This window comes from Crinia signifera, chromosome 8 (assembly GCF_055691185.1).
Source record: "Crinia signifera chromosome 8, ASM5569118v1, whole genome shotgun sequence".
Lineage (NCBI taxonomy): Eukaryota > Metazoa > Chordata > Amphibia > Anura > Myobatrachidae > Crinia > Crinia signifera.
Window position 1 is genome coordinate 36,355,704 of NC_139224.1, and position 18,839 is coordinate 36,374,542.

The 18,839-nt window shown below is 44.3% G+C and overlaps 1 protein-coding gene across 2 annotated transcripts in view; it reads left to right on the forward strand.

Annotated features, from left to right (window-relative positions):
- The window catches only part of ATG7 (autophagy related 7), a 241,208-nt gene that overhangs the window by 50,876 nt on the left and 171,493 nt on the right, over positions 1-18,839 (forward strand). For both annotated transcript variants that reach the window (XM_083156151.1, XM_083156152.1), the window contains 5 exons: positions 54-175; positions 3,302-3,392; positions 6,284-6,428; positions 8,650-8,808; positions 16,901-17,095. In XM_083156151.1, coding sequence (XP_083012277.1) covers positions 54-175; positions 3,302-3,392; positions 6,284-6,428; positions 8,650-8,808; positions 16,901-17,095 — 712 coding nt within the window. The remainder of the gene's footprint in view (positions 1-53; positions 176-3,301; positions 3,393-6,283; positions 6,429-8,649; positions 8,809-16,900; positions 17,096-18,839) is intronic.

Genomic DNA, 18,839 nt, shown 5'->3' on the forward strand with positions numbered 1-18,839 from the left:
TATCCATCCCGCTGGGTTCCTTTCTCCTCTAATTTTCTCCTTTTCATTAACAGGGGCAGCCAGGTACAGTCCATTGAAGTCATCTGCCTCCGAGACCGAACTCTGCAGGGTGAAAGGAACATAAAACACAGTATCAGCTTTGAAATAAATCTGCCCCAAGTGACGCACAGCCAAGGTACTCTCCTTTCATCCAGAACTTTATTTCCGTTTGATTAAAACTGTAATTTAAAATTACATTGTATTCGGTAAGAAGATAAGGGATTCTCCTAAATACTGTAGATTTTAGTACTCGAAGGATGCATTTTTCAGCGATACGAGAATATAGAGCCTGATTCCAAGTCGGACGTTAAGGGCCTGTGTGTATGTTATGCATGGAAGCTTCATTCTGTACTTTATGCCAATCCAAGTTTCTGCAAGGATAATGCGAGGATCCATGCGACTTCCAGCAGAAAGCCACTCTGCCCATGCATTTGCGTCCACAGCCACATTTGTCATCATTAGTATTGGCACTTGCACAAGCCCTGCGATAGGTGCAAGAGATCCCTGCTCCAGACACAGGAACAACATGGAACCCTAGCTACACAGCCATGACTCTGCAGCCCAGTGCAGTGCGACGGCATTTTCACCATCCAGTTCCCATATGTAGGGCACATTTCACGCAGAAGAGAAATACAGCCAAGAATGTCCGGATATCCTGCTAAAATGTATAAATTAGCTTCTACCTATGAGCTGCAGGCACTATTTGCAACAGAGGAAAAGGTATGAGCTCAACCCAGAATCAGCCCCTTTATGCATTTAACCATGTGCCACCAGTTTGCTGCCGTCCTACTTCCTGCATCACAGGACCCATTCGCACATGTCCAGTTCAGGTCCTGCACATGCACAATATACCAATAAACGAAAACCTGTAAGCTGAATATGCAATAGGCTATAAAGGGGAGGGTGGTAATAGAAGAGTGTGTAAGGGGGGGGGGGGGGGGGAGGAGAGGAGAACAGGTCTGCCAGAAAAGTTCCATGAAGAGTACCAAATGTTGGGCAGAAAACATTATGAGACAGGAATTGTATCTGGTGGACTGATCAACGGTGTCTAAGACCATGTTGTGGTCGACCATGCTTTCTCGAACACATCTAGTTAGACACCTAAAGGTAGTTAACATCATCTAGATCTACAGTAACGAAAGTTAGAAACGAGCATTAGCTCGATGGGAGCATGATCGAAATAAACAAGGTCGACCAGAGTTTTTTCCATTTTGGGGGGGGGGGGAGGGGCATAGAGATGGATTATAACAGTATGCCTGAAGCATGGTTGCCCTGAGGAAGAACTGCGAAGCGTACACCGGCCACCATAACCGTTCGGTCGCTCCCTTAGCCTTCCAAATCATATGTTGTTTATCAGTCCTTCTAAGGACTCTAATGTATTTATAATGTCATTGTGTGTTCTGTAAATGTGCTATCCCTGTTTCCTGTCAGCGTACTGCGGATCTATCTCTGCTTAATCCAGATTTTGAAAGTTATCCAAATACGAACTATATGTCCCAGTGTGCTGGCTAAAGGTGACTGCAAAAAGAGCAGCGCACCTTATTAACCCTGCAGATAACACTGTTATTCAACACTATATTCATGCTATTGTCATATGCATGATACACATAAATCACCTGTTAAAACCTGCACGCATTGGACAATACCGGCATGTAAGCCCTGTTTATATTCAGTAGTCTTCATTAGGACTCCAATGTCTATTTGTGATCTATAGCTTATTTAAACTATGTGGATAATGTTTTTATAGATCCACACTACTGCTTATTCTATATTTTACCGTTCAGGGACAATATGAAAACTCAGTCTCTATTAACGATATCATCCAATTCCGGACACACTCGGCGATATCTGCCCGCTGACATTGAAAGAGGACACCACTCTAACTTATAACTTTGCCAAAAATGTTGAATTTATATCAGCGCAATATGCACACACAGTGATAAGACATTGAACTACAGCTGTAACTCAAACTTTGGAGAAAAAAGTATCCAAACATACTTTCATGTTTATAGTATGTGATACATGACATTCAAGCCGATATTTGAATGTGTACAGCTTACAGATAATAAAGAAGCACCCTGACCCGTGTGTGGTTTGCGTTCAAAAATCCTAGTGATGATTGGGACGTTTCAAACATATATGCAGCAGTACCTAGAACTGACTTTACTGGGAATTAAATTGCACATTATTTAGAGGCTGACTTTTGAAGATTTATTGGTATTCGCGTACAATAGATCAACAGACCAGAATTAGTGACACAACAAGATTTCCCATAATACCTATGAGCCACAAGGGCCAAGTATTTAAGGGACAGACACACTATTACTATCAAACTAAGGAATAAGTGCTAAGGGACACCGCACGTGCAATTTTTAACTTGCACTATACTCACCGTGTCTATGTTTTATGTAGTTAGTTATATTTCACAGCCCTTTTTTAATATATAACCCCATTAAAAGGTAAATTTTAAGTCTCCAGATTATTTATTTTTGGTGCACCACTTATGTGACATACTTTCCCTACCCTTTTCATTCTTCTAGATAGCACAGAAATGTCATTATTGTAAGAGCCTTCTTCAGGATTTGTTGCTTTGCAGCTTGTGCCAGTATTATTGAATTTTACTTCTGCCTTCTGCTGCAGTCCCGGCGGTCAAAATCCCGACCGCAGAAATCCCGACAACGGGGGGGGGGGGGGGGGCGCGGATCGCCTCCCCCTTGCGGGCTCGCTGCGCTCGCCACGCAGTGGGCCCGGTGCTTCGCTACGGTCGGCACACTAATTTATTCTCTGTCTATGGGTGTTGTGGACACCCACAGAGGGACAAAGTGCCGAATTTCGGCGGTCGGGATTCCGGCGTCTGGATTTCAAACGCCGGGATTCCGACTGTCGGGATTTCCGCTGCGATCGCCTCCCCCTTGCGGGCTCGCTGCGCTCGCCACGCAGCGGGCCCGGTGCTTCGCTACGGTCGGCACACTAATTTATTCTCCGTCTATGGGTGTTGTGGACACCCACAGAGGGACAAAGTGCCGGATTTCGGCGGTCGGGATTCCGGCGTCTGGATTTCAAACGCCGGGATTCCGGCGTCTGGATTTCAAACGCCGGGATTCCGACTGTCGGGATTTCAGCTGCATCTCCTTGTTTCATCTGTTTCCTGTTTTACATAACATTTTGAGACAAAGTCAATCCTCTATTGTCCTAGCATTAGTTGTCTTATTTACAATTGTATAACAGTTTAAGTTGCTCATGTAATTTTATTTTTTGTCAGATTGTCCAAAAGCTGTCGGCTGGGAGAAAAACCAAAGAGGTGGTATGGGTCCCAGAATGGTTAATCTCAGTGAATGTATGGACCCCAAGAGGTAAGTCAGGATAAGTGTTGGGAAATAAAATAATTTTTTTTAGAAAGGAACACCAATTTGGAATAGAGGTATCCAGGTAGATAGTGTATAGGTTGACACCATATGGTAAACATCCATTAGGTTGACAGTTCGAAGGTCTACATTGCTTAACGTTGACAGGTACAAAAGGTCAACAGGTTCTAAAGCAGGCATGTCCAACGTTGGCCCTCCAGATGTTGTGAAACTACACATCCCAGCATGCTTTGCCACAGTTCTGCTATTAGAGAATGCTAAAACTATTGCAAAGCACGCTGGGATGTGTAGTTTCACAACATCTGGAGGACCAACGTTGGACATGCCTGTTCTAAAGGTTGACGTGACAATAGTCATCAGATTGTCACGTTTTTTTGTGTTTTTTTTTTTTTTTTTATGTTTTCCAAACATTTGCTTCATTTACTGTAAAAAGTTGTCAATCACTGTCATGCTGCACTTTACCTCTGTTTACATTTTGTACGTGTTGATCATTTGGTGTGGACCTAAATATTGTAGATATTATCAAACCAGGAATAGAAGGGGATTTTTTTAAGTACACTGGAGGAGTGGGGAAGTGTGCCATGGCAACCAATCAGCTTTGATGCAACCTTCATTGAGTACATTCTATAAAATTATATGTACTGTAGCACCAGATTAGTTGACATGGCACACTTCTCCAATCTTGTCTTTGCTTCATACATCTACCCCAGTATGTGTTATTGTACTGGAGCCTTGCTTAAAATAAAGATGTGTCCTTATAAGTCTCGCCTCGATACACCACACAGCAGTAGAGGCCTGACATGAGTGAGCTTGACCGGTACCGTGCTACTGTTAGCGCTGCATGTCCTTTTTTTATGCCAAAAATCATCATCTTTGCATCGCTATGGAAATAGGATGCACAACCGCACTGATTAATCAAATGATATGTAGCATGTCTATATTCTGTGTATTGCTGGAACTGTATCTTCATATGAAATGTAGCACAGCATTCCAATGCAGACACAGGTGCAGTCGCACACAGAATATAGGCATGCCATATATCATTTTAATCAGCATAAGCATGTCCTAGTCATATCAATTTGTGAATAAGGTGCATTTTCAAGGAAAAAGTTGCATCAAAAGACATTCAACACTACCAAGTCATACAACTTCTTGGCCTGACAAGAAGGGCTGTGTAATGTGCCAGGGGCCTAGATTTATGTGCACATATCTGTGTAAGAAATGCATGGAAAAACATCTGAGTTCTTTTTACATCAGTGAATAGTGCACTGAGATAGAATGATGAGTAACTGCTTACTAGGTAAAGGGTTAGAGATATGTCTATCAGTGTTATTCTTGGGAACGGCTTGCCAATTTACAGTAAGGAGTCCTGGCAATCACATGACACACACAGATAAGTATCCGCAACACATTATCTTTCTATAAAGCTGCTTATTATTTATATACAGTGCACTGTTCTCGTGCCAATATGCTAAAGATTTGCTATTATGCCAAATCTTATTTTCTTGACATACTGTATATCAGTACCTGGAAAGCAACAGGTGCATGTACAGACTTCTAGCACCCTGAATATTGGTAGACAGTCTTTTTATTATTCACTCTATGATTATTAATTTTCTTAGGATCAGTCATTCGCTGGGTGGCGAGCATGCAATATGCATGACAAATCTGGATGGGCACCTAAAAAGGAGATGTGCCCTCATCTGAACAGACACAAATTCAATACCTGAGGACTATCTGCATATACATAGGCCCCCTCCACATCCCTCATCTAAATATACAGTTCTCCACCCTCAGGCACCATTTGCATATACAGCGGCCACCTCCTGACACTCCCTTCTTTATATACTGTACTGCCTCCTCAGCCCCCATCTTTTGGTAAAAAGTATCCACTCCTGTATACTAAAGGGTGGCTGTAACACCACTAGTGGTCTCTGTGCATCCTTGGCAGTGGAGTAAGTTCACTTGACACGTCCTTCGCAATCAGGTCCCAATAGCCTGAAAATCACCGCTAACTACCCCACTGTACACTGCCTGCTGTATTAACTTGTGCCGCCACTGTGTGTCCCGCTCTTACTGAAGATGCTGTCCTGCTGTTTGTCCCAGTCACCGGCATGTACGCTGCACCCTCCCAACTGTCATCTAGCCTCACTCCAACTCCCCTAAAAGACTGTTCTATTACGACTCCAGTACACCTCCTGCTTTAACTCCCTGTTCCATTCATTGGCCTCTGAATTCCAGAGTGCCTGATTGTGTTTATATAACAGACTGTTAATAAAGTTTTATCCAAACTGAATATATCACTTAACTGTTTTTTTTTGTTTGTTTGTTGCTGAAGCCTAAATTACCCCAGTACACTTAAATTAAGGCAATGCCCCTGTTGGAGTGCAAACACCTCCCCTTGCATACGGCCGGCCTGGAGAAAAATCATTTGATGGTTTCTGACCATCAAATGATTTCTTCCAAGAGACCACTACCCCAACTGGTACAGCCAATGGGATCCTTTAGGCATTATACAGGATCGGTCTGACCAATGATTGCGATGTTCCTCTATAACTGCAATACGAATGTGCCCAGGAGCTGAAATGTACTTTTTCCTCCATTTTAATTGCTATGGATTGCATATGCTAGGCCGCTGGGAGCAGCTTCGCTTATGCAATCCATGCTGAATCAGGCCCTTTGTCCCGGAACCCCATCTATGCCGGCAAGTGTCACTGCCTTTTTCCTCAGACTGCATGGTTGTTCCTGGGCGTGATTTAGTATCTGCATCAGTTTTACTGTTCAGTTATAGAAAGTGTATTAAAATGAAGTCCGCTGCACAGCACCTATATTACAGTATGTTCCCATTAAATGCTTTCATGTATCTTCATTTCCTGCAGGTTAGCGGAATCGTCCGTTGATCTTAACCTAAAACTGATGCGTTGGCGCTTGGTGCCCACCCTGGATTTGGAGAAAGTGATCTCTGCTAAGTGCTTGCTACTTGGAGCAGGTACTCTGGGGTGTAACGTGGCTAGGACGTTAATGGTGAGTGTCTGCCAGGGAGACCCTCTGTCTAGTGATTTGCTATTGTTTTATCAGGGGATGTTTGACAAAAGCAGGTTCCATATATTGACCCAGTGGCATAACTACAAAATCAGCGCCATAACCACCCCTTCCCCGCCCCTCCGCCGGAATTTTTTTGAGTTTATGAAAAATATAGGTGAGACCTACAGTACCATGTAACATCCTAAAGAACATGCGTCATGCAATGACTGCGACAGCGAGACGCTACTGCGTATGGGTGCCTCATTGTTGTAAACAAACCTCTTTTCATCTACAGCAACACTGATCATGCAAATCTGTCCAATAGAATCGCAAAAATAAACAATAATTAGTAAACCTATAGTTAGAAAACATAACGGAAATCTAAAAATTCAAATTGTACAGTTTGAAAGTCCATTTTTATAGCTATGCCGTGCAGATAAGACTTGCACAGTTTCTTATGGTGATTTTATTGTTGGCACTTCAGCTGGTTTTCAGGTCACATCCACACAAGAGTTTTCAAATGAAAATGGAATGAAAGTGAGAAGACCACAAGGGAAATAGCCCGGCATTAGAGATCTTTTAATCTATGTGTTTCCTGGAGTATGTGATCTAGAAGAATATCAATGATGCACGTGGTCTTTTATGTGGCGTTCTCTCCCTGGCAGCATGCTTACACTTGGAATGCAATAATCAAGCAACTCTTGTGGACGTTCTGCCCTGTAACTATTGCTTTGTGTGACTACAGTAGCTTGTCATGTTATACTAGGCTGCAAGCTATGTGCGTAGCATAGATCTCTTGTTTAGACACATAGACTTGCACATAATGGGGCTGTTTTAGAGTTCTAGGCTTGGCACTCTGAATGTATATGCCATAAGGCATACGGCACTCTCGGCCCTTCTAATGCAGGGGTGGGGAACCTTTTTTGTGTCAAGGGCCGTTTGTATGGGGAAAAAATCCTTCGGGGACCATATGTAAAAATTTCTCTTACAAATTGTTGCAGCCTTCCCACGCACCGGTGGCTGCCGCTGAATAGGTCTGACAGTCTCCGGCTGCTGTTGATAAAGAGGAATCTCGCAAGAACTACCGACCTCTCGTGAGAATTCTCCTGTAATTGACTCCCGGCAAAGCCACCGGGAGGTTGGACCATTCAGACCGCATACGTCCCCCAGGCCTGAGGTTCCCCAACCCTGTTCCAATGGGATGTACAAAAGATATCGCACGTGCAGATCGTGTTCAACGTTTCGAATTTAATAGTTTTCAGGAACCTCCGTTCCTGAAGACGATTAAATTTGAAACGTTGAACACGATCTGCGTGTGCGATATCTTTTGTACATCCCATTAGAAGGACCGAGAGTACCGCCTGCTTTGCAAACTACATCTTTTACCATTGGGAAGGCACCCAGCAAATTGCAGACCATAAACTCCCCACGGAGTGCCGGGCTCACTAACGTGTGTGTGTGTAATTTTTTAGTAATGAGACCACCACTTGACATATCATGAGTTGTTGCCTCTGGCCTAAATGGGGAGCATGTACTGCCTCATAGAACATTTTTGTTACAGGTGGGGGCAGCACTCATTGGTTTTCCAAATGCAGATAACAGCTATGGCAGTATATACAGTATGTCAGTGTTCCTGGTGCCAGGAGGATCTTTGTCCTAGGATGCAGCATCTGACCAGTGTCCCATGGTGCCACACAAACCATCTGTTGCAGTCTCTTCCCTTCCCCTAAACCAGAGATGCGGAACCTTTGGTTACTACACATCCCAGCATGCCCTGCTACAATTTTGCTATTTGACCATGTTAAAACTGTTGCAGGGTGTGCTGGAATGGGTAGTTCAACAACAGCTGGAGGTTCAAAGAATTACCCATCCCTTTTTTTTTTTTTTTAAATCAGTCAATCAGTTACAGTCTGCTGCTGTCCTATGTCACAGGCCCATTCGCACACACGCAGAATGGGTCATGTGCAAGGTGACGATAACCTGAACTGTGCGGCACAAGCTGCAGCTCCAACCACATGTGAATTAGGCACGTAACGTTCTTTAAACTATCTGAGAGACAACATTTATGATTTAAATGTATATTCCCTCTGTTTAGAGCTAATGCTTGTTAAGCGTAAATCCCATAGGTAGAAGTCTTGCTACCATTGCTTTATAGTAAGTCTTAAGAATTTGAAACAAAGGATTATTTATGTTGTTTCATTGTGTATTTATTTTCCACCAGGGATGGGGCGTTAGACACATAACGTTTGTGGACAATGCCAAAATCTCGTACTCCAACCCCGTTCGGCAGCCCCTGTATGAGTTTGAAGACTGTCTTGGAGGTGGAAAATCAAAGGCTTTGGCAGCAGCGGAGAAACTTCAGAAGATATTCCCTGGCGTGGTACGGAGAACCTGTAAAACTGGGCAGCAGACAGGGGTTTAGTAACTTGGCTTTATTTCACAGCTGTTCCATGTGTACAACAAAGCCTACACTGTTCTAGTCCTCTCTGCACAAACTGCCTGGAGCAGATGATAAGCTGCACAAACTGCCAGGAATAGAAAACTCTTCTTACTATTGTTGTGTATCGCAAGTGTAATGCGACCCAGAGGCGGATCAGCATGCACAGTTTTTAATATAATATGAAAAGCCAGAGTACTAAAGCGCTTTACTATAAGCTGTTAAAGCTACCAGCCCGTAAACAAATCTCTTTTGTAAAAGTTTCTGCAGTACAGCTGGCTTTCATGCCAATGTTTATACTTGTAACACTTGCTGTAATTTCACAACTTACCGAAACGGTGTGCATCGCGGAACTGGGTGTGTACAGTTTACCCCATTATAGTATAGTATTATAGGTGTATTCAATGCTCCGGCGAGCACAGCACAGAGTTCTTCATTTTTCGTTCACTTTGCATTCTACATTTTTTTCTACCCCTCGCCATGCCTCCTGTTCAACCAACAGAAATCGCGATGTGCAGCAAATCCTGTTTAGAATTCGCTGCACAGTTGCCGTGTTCCGGAGGGCTGGAGCCTTCGCTGCCAGCCCTCGCTGTCTCACTATTCAATGCCGCAGGGGCTCGCTGCCCCTGACGTCGAACCGGAACCGGGGGATGCCGCAGGGAGCCGTTGGACGACGGCAGGCAGGGAGATGGAAGTCTCCCTGCCTGCCCCAGAAGGTATGTGGGGGGTAGGAGAGCTCCCCGGGACTCAGGCAGCACAAGCTGCCCCCCCGGGAGAGCCAGCAGGGGACCGGGTATGCACTGCTCCCGATCGTACATATGTAATGATCGGGAGTAGTGAATATATGAATATGTAATGAGCGGCTCTCGGCCCCCGGCTGGCTGTTATGTGTAAAAAAATATATATATTTTTAAAATTAAATATATATTCATATGCTGTAAAAAAAACACATTGTTTTAAAAGTTCACATTCCACTTTACCATGAAAAGATGGCAATTGCTACACGGTGACACACGGCAAAAATCACTTAGAAAGCAGTTCGCCATCTTCTCATTGAATACACTCACGGGCGAATCACATTGAAAAACCACAGCGAGTTGCGGAGAGTATCAGACGGTGAATTGTCCGTCATTCACTGTTCACTGTCGGCGAAAAGTGCAATAGGGTGATTCACTTTCTGACACAAAAAATCACCTTCCAAAGTGAAAATAGCACAAATTCGCCATGAAACATGGCAAATTGGCCTCATTGAATACTGCCCATTGTGTCAGCTGCTCGCCGCCCCTGACGGTGAGCATTGACCAATGCAGCGTCCAAGGATTTATTAACTCCATTTGAAGGCAGTGTTAAAATTTTGCCGATATATGCAGAAAAAAGCAAATTAGCCGTAAAAAACGATTTCAAAGCAGCTGATGTGTGAAAAGCTGTGTATCTCCGTAAAGGCTCTACGAAGGAGTGAGGAGGAAGAAGAGGTGAATCATGGGAACTAACTGCGGTGAATCATGGGTATAATATACAGTGAGAAAAAAATGCATCATTGGTGGAATAAAAAAATTACCATAAAAATATATTAATTTGGCTCTTCTAAAGAAAAAAAATAATATAGATCCTTCAAAAAATTAAAAAATAGACGTGTAGACCCCAAAGAAAATATTTTTTTTTTATTTTATGTACGTAAGTTCAGTTCACTTAAAAAAAATTAGTGAGCAGCGTTCTCCATTTTTGCATTGAATACACAACAGTTTGTAAACAAATTTCACATAAGAAAGCAACGGCGAACAACGGTGATGACCAAGTGGCGAACAGGGCAAAGCTCTCTGTTTTTTTTGGGTGAACCGGGAGCGTTGAATAGGGCGAGGAACATTTTTGGAGAGAGGACTGGCTTTTTCTCCCAAAAAAAAGCGAACCATACCTGAAAAAAACGCGAAATGGGAGCATTGAATACTGCCCTTAGTCTCTGAATTGTTGCTTTTGTGATCCTACTTCTACAGTAGGAGAGAGTGGAATTTACAGTTTAGAAGAAACCGTGGGCCAGATGCACCAAGCTTCAAAAAGTGATAAAGTGGAGAGTGGAAAACAACCAGCCATTCAGCTCCTAGCTGCCATGTTACAGGCTTTGTTTGAAAAAAGACAGGAGCTGATTGGCTCTTTAATTTATCACTTTTTGAAGCTTGGTGTGTCTGGCCCACTCTGTTTATTAACCCCGTGCAGTGGTAGAAGCGATTTATTATAAACCCTGGACAACTCTCAGGCAGGATGTCCCAAATTAATTACAGCACACAACCCTTTTTCTCTAAGGGGCATATTTAGTGCAATCTGCATCTCTGATGGGTTGCAATAAATTAGACCAAAATCACCTTGCAATGTATGATCGCATACAGGCACAGAGCTTGTGAGAATGCTTTGTCCCTGCGAATCCGCTTACATATTGTAATTATCTGGGTATTTTCATGAAATATTCCCTGAGATTTTACATGGTAGGAGTTGAGGCACTTCCTGAGCCCCCAACCCCTTGACTTTACACTTACCTGTAGCCAAGACAGGTGATCAGTAATCCGGGTGGGCAGCCGGGTATCTGAACATGTGCTCCACCTTTGAACCCCTGATGCTGAGATGAGATGGTGGTTTCATAGCATTACTTTACTGCACCTTGGTTAGCCGCAGGAGCACAGCAATCAGCTGACCAGATGGCCTCATTGGATAACCGGACCCTGAGTGTAGGTAAGTATTATTAATGTTTTATTATTTTACACAGTGATGAGCATGTGTGTCAGACACATATAGCTGATCACAGGAACCAGATCTTAGTACAGCCATCACTGCCCGCAGGCAGAAAAGGCTGCAGGAATAAGGTTACTGTTAGGAAACCTGGATAACTCCATCTCAAGATACGTTATTATCACATCTCAAGATACGTTATTATCACAGGGCTCCCTCTGGTTTTTTCTTTTTCTGTTTTTTTTTTCTTTCTTTTTGACTAAATAGTTTTTTTACTGAATTATTTCCCATTACAAATATGGCAATGTGACCTGACATGCAAATTTAGGCATTGAAGGAGAATTTTGAAAATTCTCCTCCAATTGCCCTTAAGTACTGTACATTTAGGTGAAAATCAAATAATGTGAAAAGTAGGGAAGCCAATCCCAGGGCATTGTTTAGTCCCGGGATTTGGTATAGAAAAATGCTCAATCTCGGGATCCCAGGATTAGCTTCCCGAATAAAAACAACGCCCTGGCCAGCCTGCATACTTACTTACATGGGACGAGTGGTGTTGCCGGGAGCCGGGTGGTGTGGCTGGGAGCCGGGCATTGCGGAAGAGGATTGCAGGCTGTGCGGCCTACGCATCATGTCACGCTGCGTAGAACCGCACAGCCAAGGACGGGAAGAGCTGGGCAGCATCTGAGCGGATGCCTAGTCTTATGGTGTGTACCCACAGTAAGATATGCCGTGCTATGTGAGTCCCGATGCGATCAGATCGCATCGGGACTCGCATCGTACGGCATGCATGTAATGGCTCAATTTTGACTATATAGTGCAGATCTGCACTATAGTCAAGGAAGCCAAGACTATCTGCCTTGCAATACATGAATGAACACGCATCGGGATCGCAAGCAGATTGCAAGGGTTAAAACCCTTGCGATCTGCATGCGATGCCAACACGATGTTGACTATATCGTCAACATTGGGAGGCATATTGTACCGTGTGTACACACTATTAGAGGTGGGATTGTTTCTTTGATAAACTTGTTGCTGTGTGCTGAGGGCTTTCCTTTAGTACTATGCTTATTGAAGTATAGAGAGCCAGGACTGTTCTTCCCCATGTGAGCAGTACCTACCACTACAATTATGCTAAAATTAGCCATTCCAAATTATAGGGCTATGGGTCATAGTCGACATTATGACAGTCGACATACATTAGGACAGAAATGGGAAGATTGACAGTCAAAAGGTTGATATGAGTTTTTCAAGTTTTTTATGTCCCGTATGTCGACGAAAGTTGACATGGACACAGTATTGATGTGCCACGTCCTCTTACAATGCTTTGGGTACGGTGCTTTGCTGCGCTCAGCACACTATTATATTGTCCTTCTGTGCCCTAGTGGATGGTAAGGTACAAAATACTGCCTGTCGGCTAAAAGAAATCGTGAAAAACTTATGTCGACATTTTGACTGTCGACCTTCCCATTGTCAACTCGATGCTGGTGCCAAACTTCCGTCTCTGTCGACCTGACCCATGTCGACCTATTTCATGTATCAACCTAAGCCCTGTCTACCTTTATTGGTTGACCTAATTTATGTCGACCGTATGCCAATTATAGTATATGAATGCTTTTCATTCCAAGTTCATTGTCATTGAGCATTTCTGTTTATGGATTTATTCGGAAAAAAAAGGGTACTTCCTCATCTTTGCGGCCACCGCTTACGCTACGGAACTTACGTAGCATCACCGTCCCCTAGTGGGCTTGCTTCGCTCACCGTGCTTTGCTCACCACGCTTCGCTTGCCTCAACCTTACTAAAGGTAATAGATGGTGGCGTGGACACAGGAGGGTTGCATGGACACAGGATTTGTAAAGGTTCCCTCACCAAAAATCCTTACGTAGTGGGGGACAATGGTGAATGTAACAGCTAACTTAACTGGCGTAGCGGTGGCCGCAAAAATGAGGAAGTACGAAAAAAAGTATAGAAATCCATTTTTCATGGCATTTAATGTTCAAAGAAGAATAAAAAAAAAAAAAAAACAGATCTCTGATTTCCGAAAAACCACTCACAAGATTTTATGGACACGTTATCAAGATCCCCTCCTCCATAGCACACTCCTCATTACACAGAAGCCAGATGCACATTGGCATAATAGAAATAATGGGGCAGATGTATTAAGCCTTAACAAGAGATAAATGCAAGGGTGATAGAGATAAATGTCCAGCCAATCAGCTCCTTACTGACTTTTTTCAAACACAGCCTGTAACATGGCAGTTAGCAGGTGATTGGCTGGGCGTTTATCTTTCCTTATCACCCTTGCAGTTATCTCTTGTTAAGGCTTAATACATCTGCCCCAATGTATTTACTTTTTCATTATCATCGTAGTATCTAAGGGCTTCCCCAGAATGGTCACACCCTGGCACCGATACTACGGCAATAAGTATTGATGATGAAACGCACGTCGGGAGTGATGTCATAAGGCATGCTAAATAGTTCTTCTATTCATTAAATGGCTGTAACAAGGCTGTGCTGCTCGGCACATGGCTCTCTGGGTGACACCATCGTTCCCCTATGACCCTTGCTTTTGGCCAATAGAGTGCCTTGAATGGCTGGGAATCTATATAACGGCACTGATTCATTAGGGATTTATTCAGCAATGTGCCATTCTCTTAATGTACTAATGCTAAATCATGTAAATCTTTACTTTTTAAAACCTCAAAGAACTCAAAAAATGTTTGCATTATTAAGTAGAGCCGGAGAAATCTATAAAAAGTAAAATTGCAAAATCATCATGGAATAATTTTCCTGGTTTCTCACCATCTGTATTGCAGGATTTCCAGTTACTTTCAAAGGACCATGCATTTCAATGAGTGCTAAAAGTCCATGGCTATGCATTGCCAATTGAAATGAACGGGATAGATCACACTTCTGCAATTCGCAGACCTGGCGATTATCAATAGAGCGCATGTGCGTACGGATCGTTGTGCGCCTGCGCATGGACATCCTGTATAAAAGCTTGCTACTTTTATTATTGCTGGCCATACACAAGTTGAGTTACAGGAAGCTGAGTTTGGGGGTGGTAACCGGACATTTTTTGCCAGTGTCAGGAAAACTGCAGGCTTGCCAAGGCGTTTGAGAAAGTTTGGCGTTTGTGGCATCAGCTCCAGGCCCAGATTTTTGTCGCAGCCGCTGAGTAAGTCCTGGGCTACACACAGACTGAATGAAAAATCATCGGATGTTGAGCATACGGATTTGCAGCTATTTGCCGATCCAGCTAGGCCATTCGCAGGCCTGCACGGGATGGGATTTCTTTCCGGTGGTGCGGTGTATACCTGATCGCAAGGCTCTGTAATTTAGCAGAGCAGCAAACAGGCCTGTAAAAAACCCCAATGTTCTTTGATGTAGATAAGTATATAATGTATTTTACTAGTGTTCTAAGCCCTTGTCTGCCCATTAAAAGTAATGTCCTTTTCTAATGACCGTCAATAGACAGCGCTTTTACCCAGCACCATAATATGTGCATGGATACCGCACTGAAATAGAATGGAATATTCCTTGCTTCTGCTGGCAGAGGGCTCTGGGGACGCCCAGTCATGTAGCTTTCGGTACTGACCTTCCCGCTGCTTAAGACAAATGCGCACTCTCCATTATGTTTCAGCAGGGGGCAGTATATAATAAAACAAAAAAAAAATTAGATATAAATATTCATAATAAATTCAAGGTTTCTAAAAAGATCACGTACCAGAAAAAGCACTTCATGTCCAAAAAGCTATATAATTGCTCCTTGTAGAATAGCACATTGGCCCTTATTCTGGTTTACTCGCAAATGCAAATTCCTTCTTACATGGACAAAACCATGTGCACTGCAGGTGGGGCAGATGTAACATGTGCAGAGAGAGTTAGATTTGGGTGGGGTTTTACTTCAAAGTGAGATCTATATTGCAATGTAAGAATAAAGCGGTCAGTATTTTTCCTGCACAAAAACACCAAAAAACTCACCCAAATCTAATTCTCTCTGCACATGTTACATCTGCCCCCCTGCAGTGCACATGGTTTTGTCCATTTGAGAAGGAATTTGCATTTGCGAGTGAACCAGAATAAGGGCCATTGTTTTGTGTGGTAATGGCAGCCTTGCCTCTCATACACGCCTAAAAAATACATATTTCAAGGTATGTTTAATAATAGTAGTTTATGTAAGTATATGACTCCGAGGAACCCATGCAACTGTTGCTAAAAGAAGTTGTGCATGTCCGTGATTGGTAAGCGTGTATAATGAATCATTGTCACAATACTTCATTACCTGCAATTAACGCATGTCTCTAATAGCAGGCCCACATTCAGCAACTGATCTGCATTTGGTACTCTTTACCTAGAAGGGCGCCCACGATTTTGATCTTGGGCATCGCAAGGTAAAAAATCTCATCGCATGCGACCAAAAAATCGCATGCGATGCGACCGACGCGATTACCACGATTTTCCATAGGGAACAATGTTAAATGGCCCACAGAGGCCAAATAGGCACCCTGAAGTGTGAAATGGCCCCCCCAATTGTTAACGCCACCCCACAATCAACGTGAACCCGAAGCGTGGCGAGCCCGGTACGCGTCCTACGACCTTTTCATACCCCCACTATCCACATCGGCGTGGAGTTGAGAATAGAAAGTGTGGCGAGCGCAGCGAGCCACCGAGCCCGAAGTGTGGCGAGGGGACGCGGACACCTGTGAAGCCCGCGAGGGGAAGCGGATACCTGTGAAGGTATCTGCGTCCCCTCGCGGGGCTCGCTGCGCTCGCCACGCTTCGGGCTCGGTGGCTTGCTGCTCTCGCCACACTTTCTATTCTCAACTCCACGCTGACGTGGATAGTGGGGGTATGAAAAGGTTCGTAGGACGCGTACCGCCGCCGCTCGCCGCGCTTCAGGTTCACGTTGATCGCAGGGTGGCGTTAACAATTGGGGGGGCCATTTCACACTTCAGGGTGCCTATTTGGCCTCTGTGGGCCATTTAACATTGTTCCCTATGGAAAATCGGGTCAATTGGGCCATTTAACATTGTTCCCTATGGGAAATCGCGGTAATCGCGTCGGTCGCATCGCATGCGATTTTTTGGTCGCATGCGATGCGACCGACGCGATTTACATTTTAACATGTATTTCTATGTAAAATCGCGGGCATCACATCGGTCGCATCGCATGCCATTATAATGGCATGCGATGGGCGCCCTTCTAGGTAAAGAGTACCATCATTTTTTATTTATTTAATCGCTTGCTCATTTACAAATGCTGCGTCTCTGTGACAACCTGTGGGCTTTAGGGCTGACTGTCTGCTTTCCTGATTAGATCACGAAAGGCTACAACATGAGTATTCCAATGCCGGGTCATCCTGTGAATTTCTCGGAGGAGACCATGAATCAGGCCTGTAAGGAAGTGGAGAAACTGGAGGGTCTCATTGCAGAACACGATGTGGTTTTTCTGCTCATGGATACTCGGGAAAGTCGCTGGCTCCCTACTGTCATTGCTGCAAGTCAGAAGAAGGTAATGATCTCATCCAGAGCCTCTATTAAAGCTGATTTAGCTGCTTTTATAAAGCACGCCCCATCCTCATTATTAGCACTTTCTAGTATTTTGCGCAGGTACATGTAGGCCGCATTGCAGCATAAATGGAAATTGCACTGGTCAGAAGTACAATAAACCACATAGTGGTGTCAGAATGATTTATCTGGAGGACTATGTGGTTCCTATGCTTTTTATCCCAGGTACAAACAAGACGTTGCCCACAATTTCCTTTGGATTTCTTGGAGCTCCCAGACAAACTATTTTGAGCTTACGCACTGAGCGAGTTTACAAACGACCAAATACATGAGTCATTTTAGACTACCAAATTGCTGGACCATCTGGCCAATTTAAATACATGAAGACCTATCATTCATCATTGGTAGCGTACATATTGCACAATTTGCTCCTAGTCCTTAGCAACCTTTTCCAAATTGAGGGGTCGATTTATTAAGCTCGGTGAAGTGATAAAGTGTCTGGTTTTTATCACCGGCGAATCAGCTCCGGTACTTGTGTATTTTGGCGGCGCCCCCGATGTCCGTCGTACGACGGACACATCGCATCGCATGCCATGCGATTTTTACCCCTTATACGACCAAAAATCGTATAAGCACCCTAAAGGGTGCTTTTGAGCACCCAAATGGGTGCTTACAATGTTAAATGCACCCCCACGCCACCCCCCCACTATAAACGTGAACCCGAAGCGTGGCGAGCGCAGCGGTACGCGTCCTACGACCTTTTCATACCCCCACTATCCACGTCGGCGTGGAGTTGAGAATAGAATAGTGTGGCCAGCGAGGCGAGGGGACGCGGATACCTTCACAGGTAAACGCGTCCCTTCGCGGGCTTCACAGGTATCCGCCTCCCTTCGCGGGGCTCGCTGCGCTCGCCACGCTTCGGGCTTGGTGGCTCGCTGCGCTCGCCACACTATTCTATTCTCAACTCCACGCCGACGTGGATAGTGGGGGTATGAAAAGGTCGTAGGACGCGTACCGCCGCCCCTCGCGGGCTCGCTGCGCTCGCCACGCTTCGGGTTCACGTTTATAGCGGGGGGGTGGCGTGGGGGTGCATTTAACATTGTAAGCACCCCCCCCCCCCGCACCCGCCTAAAGATGCCACTTGCTCCCCCAAGCAGCAGCGGGGGCTGCCTTAGTGTAGCTACGCCTCTGAGGGAAATAGGCATTGATACACAAGGATAGATATTCTTTATTGCATTAATTCCACCAGAATGCAAAGGTTCAAAGTGTGCTGTATGATAAGGTGACCCAGCAGTTTGGCCAGGGATCAGGAGGATGGAAAGTGTGAAAAAGAATGAGAGTGAACATGTGCGGACTGTACAGTGGAGATGTTATTAGATAGGAACGGTATATGAAGGTTAAGTGACTGGTTCTGGAATTTGATAAGCTTGCCTGAAGAGGTGAGTTTTCAGGGACCACTTGTAGGTCTGGAGACTGGAGGAGAGTCTTTTTGTGCTTGGGAGTGCATTCCACAGAGTAGGTGCAGCTTGAAGAAAGTCCTGCAATCGGGAATGGGAGCAAGTAATGAGTGTGGATGGGAGATGTAGATCTTGTGAGAAGCGTAGAGGTCAGGTTGGAATATATTTTCAGATAAGAGAAGATATGTATGTTGATGTAGTTTGGTTTATGGCTTTGCGTGTAAGTAAAATAATTTTGTATTGAATTCGTAGAATACAGGTAGCCAATGAAATGACAGTATATTTGCAGAC